The 22,863-nt window shown below is 46.1% G+C and overlaps 1 protein-coding gene across 1 annotated transcript in view; it reads left to right on the top strand.

Annotated features, from left to right (window-relative positions):
• DEPTOR (DEP domain containing MTOR interacting protein) overlaps window positions 1–22,863 on the top strand; it is a 652,417-nt gene that overhangs the window by 312,976 nt on the left and 316,578 nt on the right. The window contains exon 4 of the mRNA XM_085605045.1: window positions 17,073–17,196. Within this exon, the coding sequence (XP_085461171.1) occupies window positions 17,073–17,196 (124 nt within the window). The remainder of the gene's footprint in view (window positions 1–17,072; window positions 17,197–22,863) is intronic.

Genomic DNA, 22,863 nt, shown 5'->3' with positions numbered 1-22,863 from the left:
CGAGCCGTGGCGTATTTGCCCATGTGCTGCACTTCCCTATCCGCCTCGCTGTTGAAGTCTGAAACTAGCGTCTGAATCTGGGCGGCCACCTCGGGGTCCGTGGACCCCCTGTGCCGCTCCTCCAGCTGAGCCAGTTGCGTCTCCAATGTTCTCATACGCTGCCGTATGGATCTGAGAATACTGGAGTGCTTGGCCATGGCCACGCCGCGAATGTAGGCCTTAAACGAGTCCCATACCGTTTGAAAGCTCTGCACGGTTCCCAGATTAGCCGTGAAGAAAGCGTCAATCTCGTCCGCCAATTCCCCCCTATATGCCTCGTCCAGCAGGGAGTAGGGCGGCATCCGCCACGTGAACGGCGGCAGTCGTGTGCCCGGGGCAGCAAATACCAGGAGAAGGGGGGAATGGTCCGACAGAGTGCGAGGTAGAACCTGGCATCGCTTGACAGCCGCTAGGAGCGTCCGGGACGCCAGCCAGTAGTCTATTCTGGTATGCACATCGTGGTATGCCGAGTAATGTGTGTAACCTGCCTTTCCGGGGCTTCTATGTCGCCAGACATCTACCATGTCCAGTGTGGTCAATTCCGCCTGCATATACACCGCGGCCGCCGCCGGTCGGCGGGCCCGCCCCGAGGAGCGGTCCAAAGTCGGGTCGAATACGAAGTTGAAATCGCCCCCCCACACCATGCGCGCCTGGGCGTGACGCCTGCACTGCGCAGCGAGTGCGGCGTAGAACTCCGGGGTATCGTAGTTGGGACCATAAACATTGACCACAATGAGGTCATGACCTTTGCCGATACACCGAGCGATCAAGTAGCGTCCGTCCGGGTCAGCGGCCAGCTTCTGCAACGACAGTTTGGATCGCGGGTTCACCCATGTGACCACCCCTCTAGAGTGTGAAGTAAAGCCTGCCGCCAAGCTGCAACCAGACAGACCCCTGTGGGAGAGCAATTTGCTAGTGAGTGGGAGGTGAGACTCCTGCATGAGTGCCAAGTCTATGTTGTGCCTATTGAAGTAGTTCAGTACTTTGCGCAGTTTGCGAAAATCGTTCAATCCCCGCACATTCCATGTGAGTGCTCTGAGGGTCACCTCACGGCCATCCCCCGTCAGCTCTCCACTTTCAGGCATTCCTGCAGTCATACTTCATAGCTTCCATAGGGGGAGAGTCAGCGGAGGACCCCCCCCCCCCAATCACCGCCTGACAGCACATCTCGGGCGCGCAAGAACATAGCAGAAGACCCTTTTATCGACATACCGTGCGTTTCCCAGTCTCCAACCCCAAAAACAACTCCCCAACCGCCCAGCCCCCCTCCCACAGCCGACCACCCCCAACCTGGCCAGACAGGACCCCATCCCCACCCCCCCCCCCTCCATTCACAACAAACATGAGATAACTTCCCCAAGTCGGCCCTCAAGAGGGCCACCCGAGCTTAACAGCGCTGGGGCAGCGGCCACCGGGGATCGAACGTCCCTACCTGACGGGACACCGCTGTGCAGACGCACCCCCCGCACCGTTACCCTCACTTGTCTGCTTGGCTCGAGCTGGTGACGTTCCCCAGTTAATAGTTCTAGGGGGCCCTTGAGTAGTCCTCTCAGGGGTGCAATACCCACGCCAGCAGGCCGAACCCGGCCGTCCCAGGGAGCCGATGCTTGGGCATCTAGTTCAGCCGCTGGCCAGGGCATAAACAGGTCATCTCCGCATCCGGATAGAGCCACCCCCGTGGAGGACCCCGCAACTATGGGACCCCAAAGCACCGCGCTGGCGGCAGTCCGCAACTGCTAGCGAAACCCCCCTCCCCAGGTCCAGTGTCACAATAGGAAGGCGCCCTCCACAATTTAGAAAGATCTCACCCAGCAGCGACCTCGTCGAGGGCCGTCGCCATCACCTCCATCCGCACACAGATCCAGTAGGCAGGCCACTCTCAAGGGACCCAGACGCCCCCGGGAGAGGGGGGCCACAGATCCGCGCCGGGCAGCCGTCCACCGGGGTGGGCCGACTCCCGACGGCTAGTCCTGCTCTTCCAAGCCAGGGGCCCCGGCGCAAGCGCCCACGTGTACCCGCGAGCCACTGCGTTGACCCCTGGACCAGTCCTTCAAGGATCGTTGCAGTTCTTTCGGGTCCGTGAAAAAGTGCGACTGGCCCTGCCTGTTGATCCGCAGCCTCGCTGGATACAGCATCGCGTAGTCCAGCCCTAGTTCGCGCAATTGTTTCTTGTAGGGGGCGAACTGTCTCCGTTCCTCCTGCACCCTAGCCGTGAAGTCCGGATAGATGGAGATGTCCATTCCCTCGAATTGCAGCTTCCCTTTTTCTCTCGCAATCCGCAGGGCAGTGTCCCTGTCCCTATAGTTCAACAGCTTTGCTATGATAGGTCTCGCAGGAGCGCCCGGCCTGGGGCGAGGTCCCAGCGAGCGATGGGCCCTCTCCACGACGAACATGGGCGAGAACACGTCCTCACCCAGCAGAGTGCGAAGCAGTTTTTCAACGAAGGGCTCCATCCTCCCCGTGTGCGTCGTCTCGGCAACTCCTGTGATGCGGACGTTGGACCTCCGCGAGCGGGCCTCCAAGTCCTCTGACTTGTCCTGTATGACCTGGAGCAGTTTACGAAAGTGTTTGCGGTCCGAGTCCCATTCCGTCTGCGCCGCCTCGATCTGTGCTATTCTGTTCTCGGACTCGTCCAGGCGCGCTGAGTTCTTGTCCACCCTCTCCGACATGCGGTCCATGCGATAGGAGAGTGCATCGATCTTGGTGCCTATCTCCGCCAGGCTGTCCTGCAACCCCTTTTCCATGGTCGCCAACATTTCTTTAATGTCCGCACAGATAGAGGTCTCCGGGGCGGGTCCACCGGGCGGCAGCGCCGGAGCCGCGACATCAGGCCCCTTCGTCTTGCGCGGGTCGAAGGACAGCTTCAGCTGGGTCTTGTCCCCCTTGCCCATGTTGCTTCCGGAGCTCCGCACTCCCTAGGGTCTCAGCACCGCACGGCCGGTCCCGGTATCCGTCCGGAGGCTCCCGCGTCCGGCGACCCCCACGAGGCCAGGAGGGGGCTTAGCCGTTTCTCGTCAAGGCGCAGGCCCGGAGGCCCCCCAGCGCGGCCAGGTCACCAGAGGCCCAGGGCTCCCGGGTCCAGGCCGCGTCGCCCAGCACACCGCTCCTGCCCTATGTCCGGAGGGCACCTCCCGGCCGTCTCCCCCAAGGGGGCAGCTATGTTCGCTTCAGCAAGGCTCCCCCTGCCCCTCCAGGCCGCACGCCGCCGTCCGATTCCTGGCCGGCGTCCCGAAGGGGGCCAATCGGTCTCGGTCTGCAATGCTCTCCACACTGGTCCAGCAGTCGTCAGGAGCGCGCTCCGAGTTTCCCCAACGCTCCGCCAGGCTCCTCAGGGCTCGCTAGGAGGCCGCAGCCGAAGCACCGGTGCCGGTGCCGGTCCGCCAGGCGGCCGCGGCGTCGCGCCACTTCGCGACAGCAGAGGCTCGGGTCCTCCCTATGCTGGGGCTGCATATGTGGGAGCGCCCGCCCGGTGTCCTCCCAAAGGGGGCTAGGGAGGGGGGGGGGGCAGCAGCAGGTTCTGAAGCGCAAGGGCTCCGCGTGCTCCACGAGGTCCCCGTCCGTCTGGCTGAGGCCCGACTCAGGAGGGGGGGGAGGCAGATCCGTCAGTTCTCAGCCCCTATCCTCCACTGGTACTCGTATCTCCTAGGTCCCACCGGGTGTCGTCCGCGTCCTAGCGTCTCCGGCTCCACCGCGGTCGTCGCTCCCGGGGGGTACGGGTCCTCCCCCTCGCCAGTGACCGCACGTCGAGCGACGCACACCGGGGCAGGTCCCAAGGCAGGTCGGGGATGACGGCCCAGTCCGCCCGACCGAGCTCCGCTCTCCGCTCCAACTCACCGCAGCGATGTAGGAGTATTCCGGGGTTCCCAGGCGAGGCAGTCTGGTGCGGGAGGGTTTCCCCTCGTGTAGGCGCTCGAGCTATGCAGAGAAGAGGATAAATGAAGGATCGTTTGAGGGTTGATGCCGGGAGCTACGCGCTCACGCGTCCGCCATGATCCTCGGCAAGCTCCGCCCCCCGGAATATGCTACTTACCAGTATGCATCTGTTCTTGGCATGTCGAGTTGCAGATCTGTACACGCCCACCCGCCTCCCCGGCTACCTGTATCCGTTCCAGTCTATCTTATTTAGATACAACACACATGGGTTTCTTACTGTTATCACTACGCTCCATCTTTTCCCTGCTGGCGAAAAACAATCTGAGGATGGAGCCGAAGCCCATGCGCAGTACGGACCGAAGGAGGAGTCACCGAACTCGTGACTTCCAAAGACTGTCCAAGAAGAAAAACAAACTGCAAACATCCGGGCCCAACACCAGATGGCGATCTATGCAAAAGTGTACAGATCTGCAGCTCTACATGCTAAGAACAAATGCATACTGGTAAGTAGCATATTCCTTATCGGCTGTACACCCGGTGTTTTGTAGTGGTTGTGTGACGTAAGCACGCATGTGATTACCACGCATGCCAGTTCAAAGCAGTCTTAACCATGCTTATGCCTTTACAACGAAATATAAGTTGTTACGGTATATATGACAAAGACATATGCGTCGTAAAAACTCACCAGGTAAGTGTAATCATAAAGTGTGTGTGCGTGCCCGCACGTGTTTGTGTGTGTGTATGCTAAAAAGAAGCAGAGAACTCTGGGTAGTTCTCAAGTTGAGGTGGAAAGCAGCTCCATTATAGAGCACTCTCAACACCAGCGACCGGCTACACTCTAAATTTGCACACCTCAAATGTCTGCTTTTCTGTCAAAGTCTTTATACTGCTTTCTACCTAAACTTGAGAACTACCCAGAGTTCTCTGCTGCTTTCTTTGCATACTTTATGCGTCACTCTATGCCTGAAATATATGTCAGTGGTTGCTTTTGTTCTTTTCAGGTTGGCTTAGATGGTACTGTACCAATCCATAGCTGTAATACTGTACCTGAAGTGGTAAAAGCTTATGGTCATTTTACAGCTCGGCATGGATAGAACTGTGCCAATCCTACCCTTAAAGACTTTGCTGTAGAAAGTGCAAAATACTTTGTTCCTTTCTATCTCAGCGTGGATGGCACTGTGCTAATCCTATGCTCAAAAACCTTGATAGAAAAGCAGACAAGTGAGGTGAGCAAATTTAGAGTGTCGCTGGTGTTGAGAGTGCTCTATACTGGAGCTGCTTTCCACCTAAACTTGAGAACTACCCAGAGTTCTCTGCTTCTTCTTTTGTGCATAATTTATGCATCACCCTATGCCTGAAGGGGTATTTCTTATATATTTATATATATGTATATATATATAGATAGATAGATATAGATATAGATATAGATATATATATATATTATCTACTGGCGGTCGCCAGTAGATAGTTATAGTTAGGACCGTGTTTCCATAGGAAATCCGCAACATTCTATTTGGAATAACTTTGGCGCCGATTGACGAATCCTCGCGAAATTCTCAAAATAGGTTAGGGCGCTCCGCTCCTTCCCTGAAAGTCTCGGGGGGATTCGTCAAGCGGGGGCTGAGAAAAAGGGGGGGTCCCAAAACGCGTTTTCCCCAAGCATTTTTCCATAGGACTTTTAGTCCGAGCTACAGCCCGAACGGCTGAACAGAATTACTTGAAATTTGGCAGAGAGGTAGCCCTCAGGTCAGGGATGTGCCTTTTGAAGGTCTCCTGTAAATCTGTTCAGTATTTCCTGAAAAAATAGCATTTAAATCAATATATATATCTATAGGCGCGCTCCGAGCGCGTACCGTAAGCTTACCGTACGCGCACGCCGCCGTGCGCGAGCGCGATTCTGATTGGTTGTTAGATCTTAGTAAACATTCGAATCGGTCGAAACCAGGAAGTGTCGGCCGCCATTTTGTCTCTCGCACTCTGAGGGGGTGAAAAACAAAGGTGGAGAACGTGAAAAGGGGGCAGGGTGGACAGTTCCTGACCCCCTAGCCTTTGTCAGGGGGTCCCAGAAGGACCCCCAAGGGCAAAAATTAATTGTAATTTTTTTTTGAAAAATCGCGGAATGCGCGCAGCGTACGCGCATGGTGTAAACGGAAAAATTCCGCGAACTTCGCGTAACGATTCCGCGACTACGCGTACCGTACACGCACGGCAAAAAAATCCATAAAAAAAAATAATTTATATCTCAAAAAAAAATTGCATTTAAAAAACCTTTGAAATTCACTGAAAAAACCATAGGTTTCACACACGTTATAGTTAGGAATTAGCATTTAAAAAACCTTGCAAATTCACTGAAAAAACAATAGGTTTCACACATGTTATAGTTAGCAGGACATTTCACTCGTGAAAAACCAATGAAATTCCCCCGTTATAGTTAGTGCAGGCAACTATAACTCACGTGACCGCAATCCTCTGCTGATGACGTCAGATATTACATCACTGATGACATATGTGTTTTTCTGAAAAAAAAATATTTGTAATATATGTATAGCTAACAATTAATGGAAGAAGACATGGGTAAATAAGTGTCTAAATACAGTGATTTAATATCTGACGTCATCAGCAGAGGATTGCGGTCGCGTGAGTTATAGTTGACTGCACTAACTATAACGGGGGAATTTCATTGGTTTTTCACGAGTGAAATGTCCTGCTAACTATAACATGTGTGAAACCTATGGTTTTTTCAGTGAATTTGCAAGGTTTTTTAAATGCTAATTCCTAACTATAACGTGTGTGAAACCTATGGTTTTTTCAGTGAATATATATATATATATATTATCTACTGGCGGTCGCCAGTAGATAGTTATAGTTAGGACCGAGTTTCCATAGGAAATCTGATAATTCTATTTTGAATAACTTTGGCGAAGATTTACGAATCCTCGCGAAATTTTCAAAACTAATGGGGCGCTCCGTTCAGCTCCTACCCTGAAAGTCTCGGGGTGATTCGTCAAGAGGGGGCTGAGAAAAAAGGGGGGTCCCAAAACACGTTTTCCCCATGCATTTTTCCATAGGACCTTTAGTCGAAGGTACAGCCCGAACGGCTGAACAGACTTACTTGAAATTTGGCAGAGAGGTAGTCCTCAGGTCAGGGAAGTGCCTTTTGCAGGTCTGGTGTCAATCTGTTCAGTAGTTCCTGAGAAAACAGCATTAAAAAGCATATAAATATCTATAAGCGCGCACCGTGCACGCACCGTGCGAGCACCCTAACGTGCGCGAGCGTAATTCTGATTGGTGGTTACATGTTAGTCAACGTTCGAATCGGTCGAAATCAGGAAGTTCGCCGCCATTTTGTTTGCTTTCAGTGCGAGAGTGAAAAAGGAAGGTGGCGAACGTGAAAAGGGGGCAGGGTAGAGAGTTCCTGACCCCTAGTCTTTGTCAGGGGGTCCCTGAAGGACCCTGAAGGCAGAACATTTTTTTTTTTTTTAAATCGCGGGGGTGCGCGCACGGTGAAAAACCAAAAAGAAAAAAAAAAAAAACTCGCGCGACCGCCACTCTATTACAAGGATGATGTCATCAGTGATGTCATGAGTGATGCCACTGACCATGTCATGAGTGATGTAATATGTGATGTCATGAGCAGTGGATTGCGGGCGCGCGAGTTATAGTTATCTGAACTAACTATAACGGGGGAATTTCATTGGTTTTTTACGAGTGAAATATCCACCTAACTATAACATGTGTGAAACCTATGGTTTTTTAAGTGAATTTGCAAGGTTTTTTAAATGCTAATTCCTAACTATAGCGTGTGTGAAACCTATAGTTTTTTCAGTGAATATATATATATATATATATATATATATATATATATATATATATAATTCACTTAAAAAACCATAGGTTTCACACATGTTATAGTTATGTGGCTATTTCACTCCTAAAAAACCAATGAAATTCCCCCGTTATAGTTAGCTCAGATAACTATAACTCGCGCGCCCGCAATGCACTGCTGATGACGTCACATATTACATCACTCATGACATGGTCAGTGACATCACTCATGACATCACTGATGACATCATCCTTGTGCTAGAGTGGCGGTCGCGCGAGTTATAGTTATCTGAACTAACTATAACGGGGGAATTTCATTGGTTTTTTACGAGTGAAATATCCACCTAACTATAACATGTGTGAAACCTATGGTTTTTTAAGTGAATTTGCAAGGTTTTTAAAATGCTAATTCCTAACTATAACGTGTATGAAATCTATGGTTTTTTCAGTGAATTTGTACGGTTTTTTAAATGCTAAGTTATGTATGTATTATTATTTTTTTTATATATTTATTTTACAATAAACTACGTATTAAATATTTTTTTTTTTTTGGGGGGGGGGGTTTCACCGTGCGCGCACCCCCGCGATTTTTTTGAAAAAAAATTTAAAAATTTTCTTCTGCCTTCGGGGTCCTTCAGGGACCCCCTGACAAAGGCTAGGGGGTCAGGAACTCTCTACCCTGCCCCCTTTTCACGTTCGCCACCTTCCTTTTTCACTCTCGCACTGAAAACAAACAAAATGGCGGCCGACACTTCCTGATTTCGACCGATTCGAACGTTGACTAACATGTAACCACCAATCAGAATTACGCTCGCGCACGTTAGGGTGCTCGCACGGTGCGCGCACGGTGCGCGCACGGTATGCGCTTATAGATATTTATATGCTTTTAAATGCTATTTTCTCAGGAACTACTGAACAGATTGACACCAGACCTGCAAAAGGCAATTCCCTGACCTGAGGACTACCTCTCTGCCAAATTTCAAGTAATTCTGTTCAGCCGTTCTGGCTGTACCTTCGACTAAAGGTCCTATGGGAAAATGCATGGGGAAAACGCGTTTTGGGACCCCCCTTTTTTCTCGGCCCCCACTTGACGAATCGCCCCGAGACTTAGGAGATGAGCGGAGCGCCCCATTAGTTTTGAAAATTTCGCGAGGATTCGTCAACCGGCGCCAAAGTTATTCAAAATAGAATTTTCAGATTTCCTATGGAAACACGGTCCTAACTATAACTATCTACTGGCGACTGCCAGTAGATAATATATATATATATATATATATATATATATATATATCTATCTTGATGAACTGCTTCTTGCAATCCCCAATCTCCGGGATATAAAGCAGGCACGGACCACGTTTCTGTGCAAAAGTTTTTTCTTGCTAGTCTGCCATAAATATATATATATATATAATATCCCGACCCCTGTCACCCCCCCCACCCTGGACCCTAAAACACCCTTAGGCCAAAATTCTACCCCAGCCCCCCTTCCTCCTCGCCCTGAGACCTAAAACTAACCTAGCTCTCCTGGAAACCAATCTCCTCACTCCAGCCCCAAAAACTTCCCGAGCCCTAAAATCTTTCCCGATTCCCCCCCCCCCTGAGTCCTAGGAACATTCCCAATCCCTCCAGCCCTGAAAACATCCCGACCGCCCAGCCCTGAAAACTACACCCAACCCTTAAAAATGACCCCCACCCTCCAAAACCCGGCATCAGCCCCACTTACCTCACTGTGTCCTCTCTCAATCTTTCCTGTTCATGAGCCCGCCCATTCCAGCAGCTAGACCATGCATGTGCCTTAACCATGCATATGCGTGGTTAAGTCAAGCGTGGTTGCGCTTGCGTAGTTCAGGCACGCGTGACTGAGCCCGCATTATTCCTGCCGTTTCCTCTTTGTAGTGGATGCACAGTTTCGTGTTTGGCATGTGCTTGACTTTTTTTTTCCAGTTGAAAAATAGTTTCTCTTTACTGTGGTTGATTCTTAAGTATTTACTGGATCGGCCCTTGCAGGTAAGAGTGGTGGGGGGATGGGGAGGGGACTCGACAGACGACAACAAGGGAAAATTAAATAAATAAATAATTTTCCCTCGTCGTCGTCTGTTGAGTCCCTCCCCACCCAGCACCACCGCCCCACCGCACTTACCTGCACGGGCCACTCCTGAGTACTTAAATATTTAATTAGTTCCCCTTCAGATCCAGTGAAACATATGTATCTTTTAAGCTAATATAGTTTAAAAGTGAGCTGTACAAATTCAGTTTTCTCCCTGTTTTACCAAAATCCTGGGGTAGAGATGTGTAAGCCCTCTACAAAGTAAAATACTTGTTTGTTATACTTGCTTTGTTGATTCAGTGTGGAACCTGTCTAAACAGGTTTTGTTCCCAGTTCTGCACTGCATGATGCTGATATCCAGTGGTGGCTAAAGCATTTATAGATTGTGAAACATGTTGACTCTTCGTTTGTTTACTTTGACAGTTGTTACCACACTGAAGGCCTGTAGGATGAGTTTCAAAATACAATCTTGATGTCTCAGGGAGGCTATTTTTGTAGTATGCTGTTAATGACATTCCAGAATTAATTGATCGCAAAAATGTGCAAAATGTTTACTGGATGATTTAATTAAATGCCTTTTTACTTGTGTCAGAGTGTGTGCCTCACGTTTATTAAGGCCCAGGGGCATCAACTTCGCAAAAACATTGTGCCCAGACAAGGGTTGTACTCAACTTTAAGACAGTCCCTACATCACATGTAAGTCAGTCGTGTCTTACAGAAAAAGACACAAATGGCCTACTGCATTCAGATACGCCTTCCCTTTGCTGGACACCTCCCAGTTGGTTCAGAGATTCTCATGTGCCATAAAAAAAATGTACTGCAAAAACCCACGTCCTCTGTCCTTCCTGAAGATTCTAGTGTTTACAGCTATCTCTCCGGAGCTTTTACTTCGCAGCACACACAAGAAGCCTTTGAGATGATACGAGGACATTAAGTCATTAGCTGTTTTAAAAAAAAAATCATATTTATTGGGTTTTACAATATTGACAACAATTGCAGTTGACAGTGTCTATCACAGTGTTAGACTGTGGCCATGGAATATGAACAGTTCATGAATAGAAGAGCACATATCGATAAATGAACATTACATACAAAACAGCAACAGTTGTAAAGTTCTAGTCAATATGCACCTGCAAATGCCAGCGGTATACTGCCGCAATGTCGTGAAGTGGGGATAGAACTAGGAATTGGGGCAGAGGTAGGGTGGGTGAAGGAGATGGCGCGGGCAGGCCATAGCAGTCTAAAAAGAAATGCGCATGCACTTGCTGCCAGGTGTGAGGAACAATGCGTTCTAGGTAGAGGAGGGTAGAAACAGTGAACAGGCGCAAGTGCGCAGACCCCTAACCGCATGTGTGATAAGTGGTGTTCATGGGAGAGGCGCGCTCAGGTCATGGGGAAATATCATCATTTCTCACCTCCTGTAGGAGGTGCATGAGGAGGGTAGTCCATTGGAGACTGCTCCACGCCCCTACTGGTGGAGCCGTGGGGGATCATTATGGGAGTGTGAGCGCACGTTTGGCAAGGAGGAGCGCTAGGGCCGCAAAACAAGTGCACATCTTCTGTTGCCTTCCATGGTTAAATATGCCCAAGGAGAACGCTTCCCACATGTGGGTATCGGGTAAGTTTGTGATCGCACACAGGGTGGTGTGTACCGAGTGCCAATAACTCTGTAGGGCCGAAGAGGAGCACAACATATGCTTGAGATCCACGTCCGGGATATGGCAATGGGGGTCGTCCACCTGTGCATCAGGGTAATAATTATTAAATTTGGTTGGGGTAAGATATGCTTTGTGTAGAAGAAAGAATGTTATATTTTTAAAGCAAGAATTACGGTAGACGAGGCGGGGGGAATTCTAATGCTTGTTCCCATTCCCTATCATGCAGCGCTTTCTCAAAATCGTCCACCCACTTTTGCCACAGCACTGCAAGAGGGACAGCCATCAGTTCATGGATGGCTTTAAACAGCCAGGTGATAAGGTGCTGACCGCCACCCATGGTAAAAATGGCCTGCAGTACTAGATGAGTGGTAGACTCTCCCTCTGAGATGCTCCAAAGGGTACGACAGGTATGGCTAATTTCCCTGTGAAGAAGGAACTGTCCTGATGGTAGGCCATGTTACGCCATCAACTGGTCGAACTTGAGAAGGTGGCCATCAGAGAAGAGGTCTCCCAGCATAAGCAACGAGTGTACCATTCCAAGTTCTCAGGCCCCTGCGAGAGAAAAAAGCCTGCAGAATCTCGCCCTGCATGCAGACAGTGGCACCCAAAAGTGTGGCCACTTCCATAATAGGGCTGACTGTGGACTCCTGTCTGATCTGCTAGGCCAGTAGTCTGCCCGACCTGTCAGCCTATCTGTGGAGGGCCATGTAAGAAGACTTTGCATCCGGGAGTTGCAGGATTGCAGTCCACTGCTTTACCCAGTCTGGCAAGGTGCTTCTCAGTGTCTACTATTTCCCTATCCAAAGTCCGGCGGACTCCTACATTCTTCTGGGAACAAAACCTCTTGTCACCACCTTAATGGCTACCCACTCCAGTGCCCTGGTAGAAGCCGTGTTATGGTTCTCAGCAAAGTACTGCTGAATATGGTTTGCTTACTTTTCACAGAAAATTGGGTCTTCCAGGTAATCCCTCGAGAGCCAACACAAGGAGGAGATGATGGACGGAGCACTGAAACATTTATGACACTCAGATCTGGGTTTAATCCATCATCGTTCCTCAGTTCATACCCAGCTACATGCAAATCAGTGTTGAGCCTGTGCCTCATGGGAACTGTCCAGCCTGAACTGCCTGAACTGCCAAGCCAGGTCTTCCCTGAACCGGAAACAAGAATCCTGGGACCAGTTTCAGGGTAACACCCCTCATCAGCCAGGCTAGCTTGAATCCAGTGGAAAAGTCAGCAAGGGACCCACGTCTGGGCATACCCTGCCAACTTGGGGCAAACAAAGCAAAAAGAAGGAGATCATGGACGGAGCACTGAAACTTTTCAGACACTCACCCCCAGTCACCGATCTGGGCTGAATCCATCATCGTTCTTTAGCTCACTTTGCCATCTCAGTCCAGACCCAGCTATATGCAAATCAGTCTTGACCCTGTGTCTCATGGGAACAGTCCAGCCCGAACTGCCAAGCCTCCTGGGACCGGTTTTGGAGTAACACCCCTCATCAGCCAGGCTAGCTTGAATCCAGTGGCAAAGTGAGCAAGGGACCCATGTCTGGGCATACCCTGCCAACTTAGGGCAAACACAAGGAGATGATGGACAGAGCACTGAAATGTTTCAGACACTCACCCCCAGTCACAGATCTGGGTTGAATCCATCATGTTTTTTTAGCTCACTTTGCCTCCTCAGTTCAGACCCAGCTATACTCAAATCAGTCTTGGCCCGGTGCCTCATGGGAACAGTCCAGCCCGAACTGCCAAGCCAGGTCTTCTCTGAGTCGGAAACAAGAATCCTGGGTCCGGTTAATGGGTAACACCCCTCATCAGCCAGGCTAGCTTGAATCCAGTGGCAAAGCGAGCAAGGGACCCATGTCTGGGTATACACTGCCAACTTAGGGTAAACAAAGCAAACACAAGGAGATGATGGACGGAGCACTGAAACGTTTTAGACACTCACCCCCAGTCACAGATCTGGGTTGAATCCATCATCGTTCTTTAGCTCACTTTGCCACCTCAGTATAAACCCAGCTTTATGCAAATCAGTCTTGACCCTCTGCCTCATGGGAACAGTCCAGCCTGAACTGCCAAGCCAGGTCTTCCTTGAACCGGAAACCAGCATCCTGGGACCGGTTTAGGGGTAACACCCCTCCTCAGCCAGGCTAGCTTGAATCAAGTGGCAAAGTGAGCAAGGGACCCACGTCTGGACATACCCTGCCAACTTAGGGCAAACAAAGCAAATATAAGGAGGTGATGGACGGAGCAATTAAACTTTTCAGACACACACCCTCAGTCACAGATCTGGGTTGAATCCATAATCGTTCTTTAGCTGACTTTACCACTTCAGTTCAGACCCAGTTATATGCAAATCAGTCTTGACCCTGTGCCTCATGGGAACAGTCCCGCCTGAACTGCCAATCCAGGTCTTCCCTGAACCAGAAACAAGAATCCTGGGTCCGGTTAAGGGGTAACACCCCTCATCAGCCAGGCTAGCTTGAATCCCAATGACTCAGTGAGCAAGGGACCCATGTCCGGGTATACCTTGCCAACTTAGTGCAAAAAAAGCAAACACAAGTAGATGATGGACGGAGCAATTAAACTTTTCAGACACTCACCCCCAATCACAGAGCTGGGTTGAATCCATCATCGTTCTTTAGCTCACTTCGCTACCTCAGTTCAGACTCAGTTCAATCCCTCGAGATCCTCTTCGTAGATGTTGGTGGATGTGGAGGTACTCACCGGAGGTCTACCACATGGGCATCATGATCGGAGACTATGCGACCCAGATAATCCAAGTGTTGGATAAGGGGTGTCAAGGAGGCGTAGCAAAGAAAACGGTTGAGGCACGCATAAAGATCATGAGGCACAGAATGAAAGGAATAAAGCTGAGTCCTAGGGTACTGCGATCGCCATACATCCAACAGTGATCAATGACTTACTTAGCTCCTCAAATGCAGAGGAGCGTGGCACTGGAGGGTGGGTTCTGTCCAAGTCGAGGTCTAGCACACAGTTGTAGTTGTCGCCCAACTCCCAGGGCAACACTGTCTTATGGGCTAACATGGCAGATAGGGTGTGCCTGAAGGCTTCCAGATTTGTGTTGGGGACGTAGATGCTCCCTAGAAGTCTTGGCTTACCGTCTAAGTGACCCTCAAGGAGTACATACCAACCTTACCTACGGTCATGGCCACTTGGAACATAGGGCCTAACCCAAGTCAAGTCATTGCTGTAAACCACTCCTTTAGAGTGAACTAAGCTTTAGAAAAGAATCTTAGTGCTAGGATAACTTTCCTCAGTGTGTTCCTGCTCTTTTTCCCAGCAGTGGATGTTGGTCCTTGACCTTCCAAGAAAGCCCTTAGTAACACATGAAATTTCTTGTTGACTTTTGTCTTCCATCATAGCATTTATTAGGTTCTTATAGTAAATGTGTACCTTCGGTGCAAGGGTTTTCACTAGTCTCTTATGGGACTGTGAAGCTTATTTTTATTTGTCTTGCTATTATTTCCACCCTTGGTATATAAATGTTAACTGGTTGAATGAAATGTACTCTTTTGTGATGTCTTTTATCTGCCTTTTAAATATAAACGAGGCTTGGAGAAGAGCTTCCAGACTGGCTTGGTGCTATTCCTGGCAGTTACCGGTTACCAGTATCCCTCTTGTTGAGAAGTGGAAGAAAATGTCCCAGGTTATGTAATTGCCCCCTGGAGACCCTCTACAGCATAAGAATCCCTCTGTTATTACCTGGTGGAGTTGGGGCAGAAACATACAACGGCACCAAATAAGCATGCTGCCTAAGAGGCTTGACATATATTTGTTGATGAAAATATGATGTTTTGCAGTGTGCTTGTTAACTTAAATCACCCAGCACATATTGCAGAGCTAAACCTTGAAGTCTGCAGAACTGGTAAAGGGAGAGTCAAGAAATGATTCATCTCTGTCTGTGAGCACCTCCTTTCCACGCTTGGATCTAGTTTATTAAAACTTTACCCTATCTTAAATGGACAGTATCTTTTCATCGGGATCTTTCAATATATGCATTTAATAAAGGAGTTGAAGGACAAGGAACCAGAAGGAGAATGTTTTTTCCCTCAAAGTTGACATCAGTGGAATTCTGGCGCTTTCTGACCAAGCCGTAGGGATCACTTTACTTTCCAACTTAACCCATAAACTCTGGCTGGCCATCTTGCTATGTACTAAAATGTGGTTTTTCGGCTACAGCTGCCGACTTTAGAACTGGGAAAACAGGTTTCCCTACCGTCGCCGCCTCAACATCCTCTGATTCTGGGCAAAATCACTTAATCTACCCGTTAAATTAATGATAACACCTGCTAATCATATCAGAGATTGCATTGGTTGACGTTGAACCCCCCCAATGTGCAAGTTGCTGTTATTGTTATTATTGTAAAACCTTCTGTGTGAAATGTTATTTCTACCATATAAATAAATACTTTATCTGTACAACAGTTGGCCTCAACTGTACAAGCTCTCATTTAAAGCAGGAACAGACAATCATTTGACTCAGGCGTGCCATCTCTAGTTTTAGGTGTTCTGCTGTAGGGCCATACTGCAGATTTCTTGGTGCCAGTTTGCATGGGATAACTGGATTCGATGTTATGATGTGCAGTGTATTGCTTAGTTACTTTTTGTGGATGTTAAGAGCTGCATGGCGCGTTGTACTGCAAACTATCACATGGAGCGGTGTCTTCGTTGTTTGCTCCACGGAGCTGTGCAAATGGCTTCCAACTCTTATGACAATTTCTGAGGTTCTCATCGAGAGCAAGGCGTTTCATATGCAAATGGAGATATTCTAAGCCCTTTGAGGCCCATCTCTATCTAACTATCCAATGAAGTTCTTTGCACAGTGGTCATTACTAGTTGAGTTACCTCCTATGTTCATAGAATAATGTGCAATATTGCAGTCGTGTCAGCTGGCCACTCATTATCAAACAGCCCCGAATATGCTTTCTAGAATGATAACCAATTGTAGAGCTACAAACGTTGCTGTAATGTGTCACCCACTGAGGAAAAACAAGCATTGGCAAAACCAACAGGTCTGGCTTTGGCTTCCAGTCTTTTGGCTTTTTCAATGCTTGTTTTGTTTTGTCATTGGTTTTCAAAAACCTTTTTTGTTGAGGAAGCTGCTGGGCCCTTTCCAATCTGAAAAAAGTGGCTAAAAGCTAAAATATTTTTGTAGTCTCAAAATTAGCAAAATGTCATAGTAGTCCCTAGCACTGAGGGAACTGCTTTGTGTGCAGATGTACTCATTGTGAGAGAGCAAAATGCCATCACTCACAGTGAAGTTAGCCAATAGCTGAAGTAAACTATTGTCTCATGCTGAATGCTGTATGCTGTAGAGCACAGTCCTAAAATTTGAATTGCACAGGATGAAGAGGCTGACTAACATGCTTTGCTACTGCCAGACCTAATAAATAGGCCTTCTTCACCTGTATGTACGATAAGTTGAAAACTCCTGCCCCATGGCAATGTTCACTGAAATTTTTTTGATATGATGGTATGTAAATAAAGTGTGTTTTAAAAAAAAAAATAGGCCTTCTTCACTGCCAGATGATTCTTGCTCTTTTGCTCCTCTGCCAGGGTGTGACGTCTCTGATTTGTACTTTTCTTCCTTTACTTCTTAGTGTGTGATGAACATAAGGAATTCAAGGATGTCAAGCTCTTCTATCGCTTCAGGAAGGATGACGGCACCTTTCCCATGGACAATGAGATCAAAGTCTTCATGCGAGGACAGAGGATGTATGAGAAGTAGGTTGCATTGAATGACCAAATAAGTGACCAAATGAATGAAAAGATGGAGTGGAGAGGGACTTGTAGATACATAGCAACTTTGGGTCTCTCCTTAGAGAGCCTCCACAGAGTGCAGAAGTCCACAGTACAACTTGACCACACTACCAGGTCATGGATTTGCAACCTCACATGAAACACTAAATGGTCTGCCGCAGAGTCCCTGGTGAAAACTCATGGGTTTTTCAAACTGTTTTCAAGGACCGGCCTGCATCTAGCTCTTCCAGGCCATGGTCACAGAGGCAAAGTTATTAGCAAACTTATTTAATATGAACCTCTATAGTGAATTCACAATGAATTACAAGCTCTTCGTAAAGATCACTGTTAAAGGAGAAGTTGTTGGGATTGTTAACGATTTAAGTAATGGGGCTGATTCACAAAGGTATGTACGGAATTCAAAAGAGTGCTACTGTAATACTCTTTTAAGTATTCTTACATCACTTTGTGAATTGGCCAAAAAAATATCTCAAATGTTATTAATTTATTAATAGTGAGTTAGATGTTTCAGGGATGATTCACACAAGCATGCAAGAGTAAGTATAAGATTACTTCTGTAGTACTTGTTCCTGTACTCATAAATGATTTTATGGTTTGGCCCCAGTGCATTTGGCATTCTCTGAATTCTGTCTGGTTAAGTTATGTGGAGGCTGCTGTCTGAGAATTAGTTTGACTAATTTAAACTCGTGGCCCTGTTTTATTGGTCATCGGACACATTTGTGTGAGGGAGGGGTGTGTTGAAGAATACCTTGATAGAAGCTTAAAACACACCATAAACCCACAGTGACATCTATTCCGACATGCTTCTCGGCCACTGAAGTTGACACATTATTACATTTGATACCTTTTGATTTAGAAGGAACTAATAATACTTCTGAGTGACCCTGTAGCTCTTCTTATTCATATGGGTCTGAGAAAGTGCTCAGTAGTGGGATATCTCAGGCCTCTGCAGGAGCCCCCACTGTTGATAGAAAGCTGACCATCTATAGCCAGGCTGGGGATGGAATCAATGCTTGCCTTAGATTTACCACTCATCACTCTCCGTAGCTCTCATTGACCAAAAGCAAAAGGATGTGACCTTCTTGAGAATTATAACTACATATTGAAACACTGCATATCTCAAGAGCCACAGGGATGTTTCAAATGTAATAATGTCATTCTGCTCTTCTATATTATTGAGTTGCAAGAGGCATGGTCAACTGGCAAACTTTGGCTTAATGGCAATGAGTTTGTTATGGTAAAATCCAAGCCATCAAAGAAAGGGAGATCATTAGATGGGCTATGTAATTTTATGAAAAACTCATTACACAATCGGTTACATTTTCTGCTAAGTACAGTGGCCTTCTGGCTCTTCTCTTGCTGCAAATTGGAAAGACTCTCTTTTCAATAAATGCATGTATGCAATCCCGGATAATAAACACTTACACCTCTTTGACGTCTCTGGCTCTATTTAGAAGCTTATGAACAGCTGTAGCAAGAACAGTATCATAGTCCTGCATAATTTGAATGCATAATTCTCTGAGATTTGTATTCTGGATGATGATTGGGCCAGTAACTTGAATATCCCAGGTACCCACAACATAAATAAAAGTTATATCTTAACAGTGTACTACACTGCAAAGGTTTAATGGCTGAATGAATACTGTACCAACCTAAGCTAAGTTTTAATCAGCTGCTACAAACGTGTTGTTGACTATGATTTGCTTGATTGTGGTTTACTCGATAATACTATTGTTGATCATTTTTGTGCTAGAAGACAAAAGTGACAATTAATCTATAGGAATTGCTCTTAAAGCCGAGGTGACCTCACCTAAAGGACCAAAACTGTTATAACTACTAGGTTTAACATCTGGGGAGTGGCATATTTGCCCAAAAGTCAAAATATCTAAAGGGAGGCCTGATGCAGCCTTTTCTCTGTACCAGCTTTAGTAAACTCACTAAAAATGCTGTTTTAATTGCCTTTTTATGTAAAGTTAAGTGTGAACTGCTTTATGCTATTTTCATTCAAAATGGTGAACTCAGAAACTGAGCTTGAGCACTATGGTCCATAAAACCTGTTCCTCTCTTTCGAATCCCAGTATTGCTAAGCACAGTTGTAGGAGATCCCTTTAGCACCAGAAATCAGAAAGTGTTTGTGGTGCCCCCTTTGTAGCAATTCAAGGTAAAGTTGTTTCTGTATTTTGGAAGTTGTCATGGGTTGTGGATACTTGGCTTTACCATCGAACCATACAGTCACCGTTGCTCTGTGGCTCCTCTTAACTATGACCGATGCTGACAGTGCAAATACAAACCGTCTAATGATATGTGTTAATACTGACTCAGTCAGGAGAGGCAAACCATCTGATCAGTACCTTCTGTCTGATTTTTCACTAATAACCCTGAGTGGAAGATTTGTACGCTACCATTGGTATGGCAGTTGGACAATTAAATTTATTTCCCAAAGTTGGACAACATGGGTACCTGTTCTCTTAATGACCCAGATGGATTTCCATCCATTGCCATGCTTGACATTGTTGGAAAAACTTATACTAAGTGGTTTATCAATAATATGGAGAGATAGGTGGTCCATAGTGATGTAGTGCTAGCTTGTCAAGTTGGCTTCTAGGAGTATGTAGCACTTATGTTTACACTGTATGGTTCTTGAAATCCTTAACAAAATTAAAGGATTTGCTCACCAGCTGGTAATTTTGAGAGAAAAGTTCAGCAGTTGTATTCTGACTGAGCTCCCATTTCTACTTCTCTGAGTCTTAAAAGTGAGGCTGCAATAAAAATCTCAGTGCATCGTTCAAAGATATAAATATCCATCTACCAAAGCTCTTATGATAATTTGTTAATGCTTCATAGTGGCTCTTGCAGATAGAGAATTGGAAAGAAATCATATAACAATACCTGCAACATTCAATAATCCTATTCACTTTCTCCTGCACTATCCACCAAAGCTCATTTGATTGCGGAAAAAGCAGTTGCACTGTTGTTTTTCTGTTAACAGCTAAATATGACTTCTATTTTTGATGATTTTATTACTAGTCTATCTGCCGAAAGAACAGATCTTCAACCAGTTTTTGCTATTCTGCTGTCTTTATTGCTTTGTAAGTTGGAAAATAGGGGCCCTGTTTGAGAGGTTTTGTGTATAAGTTATTGATCTAGTCTAGTCTAGTCTGTATTTTAAAGACAAAAATTAAGTATAGAAGCAAGTTTTTTAAACATGAAAAAATCTTTTTATTATTTTTTTTGTATTCGAAACAATGATTTCATGTTTCAATAAGATTGAAGTTGTTCAATCCATTCAGTAAACAAGTAATTGAATTTTACTGAAAAAAGAGCTTTTCTTAAGTTTAACAAACTCTTGTCTAGACCACTTTTTTGTGTGTCTAAAATACAAAATACAGAGGTGCCATGCTCCCCTTGGTATGGCATTGCTTACTATGTTGTATTCTTGTGGTCACATAATGTCTGGCATTGCGTCAAAGCACAGTTTTTTTTAAGGATAATGCAAATTATGATGGTTACTTTTTCACAGGGCAGTCAAAACTATTATAAAATGTCCCACTGCTTAATCCTTATGTCTAGAAATGAAAAAACTTTTTTTTTCTGAGCTTTTCTGCCTGTTATATCAATACATATTTACAAAGGGAGGATTGACACATTTTTGATTACTTAATAAAAAAATACTTGGTCTTGATTCTGTCTTAATGAACCCTTCAAAGCTGTCATCTTGAGCAGGGTTGGCAAAAACACGAGAGCTGTTTCTTTTGTCCTGGGAACCACAGTGCACAATTTTATTCTTAGTGTTTTTACTTGTCTTAGCATTCAAAGGCTTTGTTTGATATTGGATAAAGCTGTTTAAATAGATCAAGTGATTCCTTTGCTGCAGATAATATTTAGGAGTGTTCTACTTTTTATTTTGCGATGTTAGGAGTAAAATCAATTTTAAATAAATGAAAGGATGCGTTCATTACCTTAAAGCTATTCTTAACATCAGGCAACACAAATAGTAGTGGCCCAACTTGGAGAATGTAACTGCGAAATATAATGACCTGGACATATTTGTAGAGCTGTGGTCAGATTTTAGCTAGTGATCTTTCTATCTATATTTTCCCTATTTTTTCGATTAAACACGTGAATGCAAGGCTTATCTTAGTGGACTGAGTGCTCCAAGGAACAGTTTCAAAATATAAATGTGGGAGACATAGAAGCTGCCAAGTGGTGGGGTTCAACAGCTTTTGTGGGTCTTAAGGTGCAACAACCTTTTTTTGGGGCAGTTCTTGGATATTTTCAAAGATAAAGAATTCCCTTTTGTTGGAGATAAAGAAATAAATTATAGCAGATTCCTAAAGCAAGTAAATCGTTAGTTGACAATGTTTTTTCCACTCGCCAGTTGAGATTTAGGGCCACATGTACGACTGTCAGGTTTTGCGACTTGCATATTGTGGTTTTTAGTGAATCGCAATTTGCGAGTCATAAAACCTGATGCACAACAGTGTCTCAAACACTGTTTGTGTTTCCCAAATGGGTCACAAGGGACCTGCCTCATTAATATTCATGAGGCAGGTCGCAGTTTGCAACCTTTTGGGACTGGCCTTCACTCACAGGGATGGTGGCCTGCTGGGGTCAGCAGACCACCATGTCTGTGACTGCTTTTTAAATAAAGTAGTTTTTTTAAAATGCAGCCCGTTTTCCTTATTCTTCCTTAAAGAAAAACGGGATGCATTTCAAAGATGAAAAGTTTTCTTTTCTTTTTTTTTTAAAAGTGGGCAGTGGTCCGCGGGACCACTGCCTGCTCTGAAAAAAAATGTGAGGGCCCCCATTCACAAAGGGGAGGGATCCCTTAGGGACCCCTTCCCATTTGTGAATGGCTTAAAACCAATTTGAAATTGGTTTTAATGTGCGAATGTTTTGCAACCGCATTCTCGGTCGCAAAACATTTATACATACAAGTGCGACTCGCTATTAGGTGGGACGCCTTTTACACGCCCCTTCCTAAACCCTATTTTGCGAGTCCGGAATGGTTAGCAACCCGCAAAAAAGGGTTGGTATGTAGAAATGGGCTATTTACGACCAGTATAATGCATCGTACATCTGGCCCTTAGTGTTGTTGAGTGAGTTCTATGAAATAATTGGACTTTGTTTTGATTATGCACTTTTTTTGTTGTTGCTGGCGGTGCATCTTTTTTCAGTGTTTGTTTAAACAAAAATGGTAAGTGATACTTGCATATTATATTCACCTCTAAAGAAGACCGATAATTTTTTTTTTACAATGCTGTAATAAGTTGCTGGTAGTATTCAGGGTGAGACAAGACTGGGAAAGGGGCAGCAGTGCTTTAAATTTATCAACAATATTTTAGCCCCTCTCCAAGACATAACAAGCATTTGCAATGCATCGGTCTCACCTTTGGGACCTTATATGTATTTAGGAATGCAGCTTATTACCCTGGGTGCTGAAACATCTACTGCTCTTTAATATGGTGGGAAAGTAAGCACCAAACTGCGTGACACGCCCGGTGTCGGAACACATGGAGAGAAATATTGCCTTTTAGCGGGAAATGGTATAGTCCAAAGCTGTGTTTTAATACAAGATTTTAAGACAATTTCTATGGATCTAGGTCTGTGTGGGCAGAAGGACATGGAGGA

The sequence above is a fragment of the Triturus cristatus genome, chromosome 5_1 (assembly GCF_964204655.1).
Source record: "Triturus cristatus chromosome 5_1, aTriCri1.1, whole genome shotgun sequence".
Lineage (NCBI taxonomy): Eukaryota > Metazoa > Chordata > Amphibia > Caudata > Salamandridae > Triturus > Triturus cristatus.
This window is presented reverse-complemented; position numbering and strand designations above follow the sequence as displayed.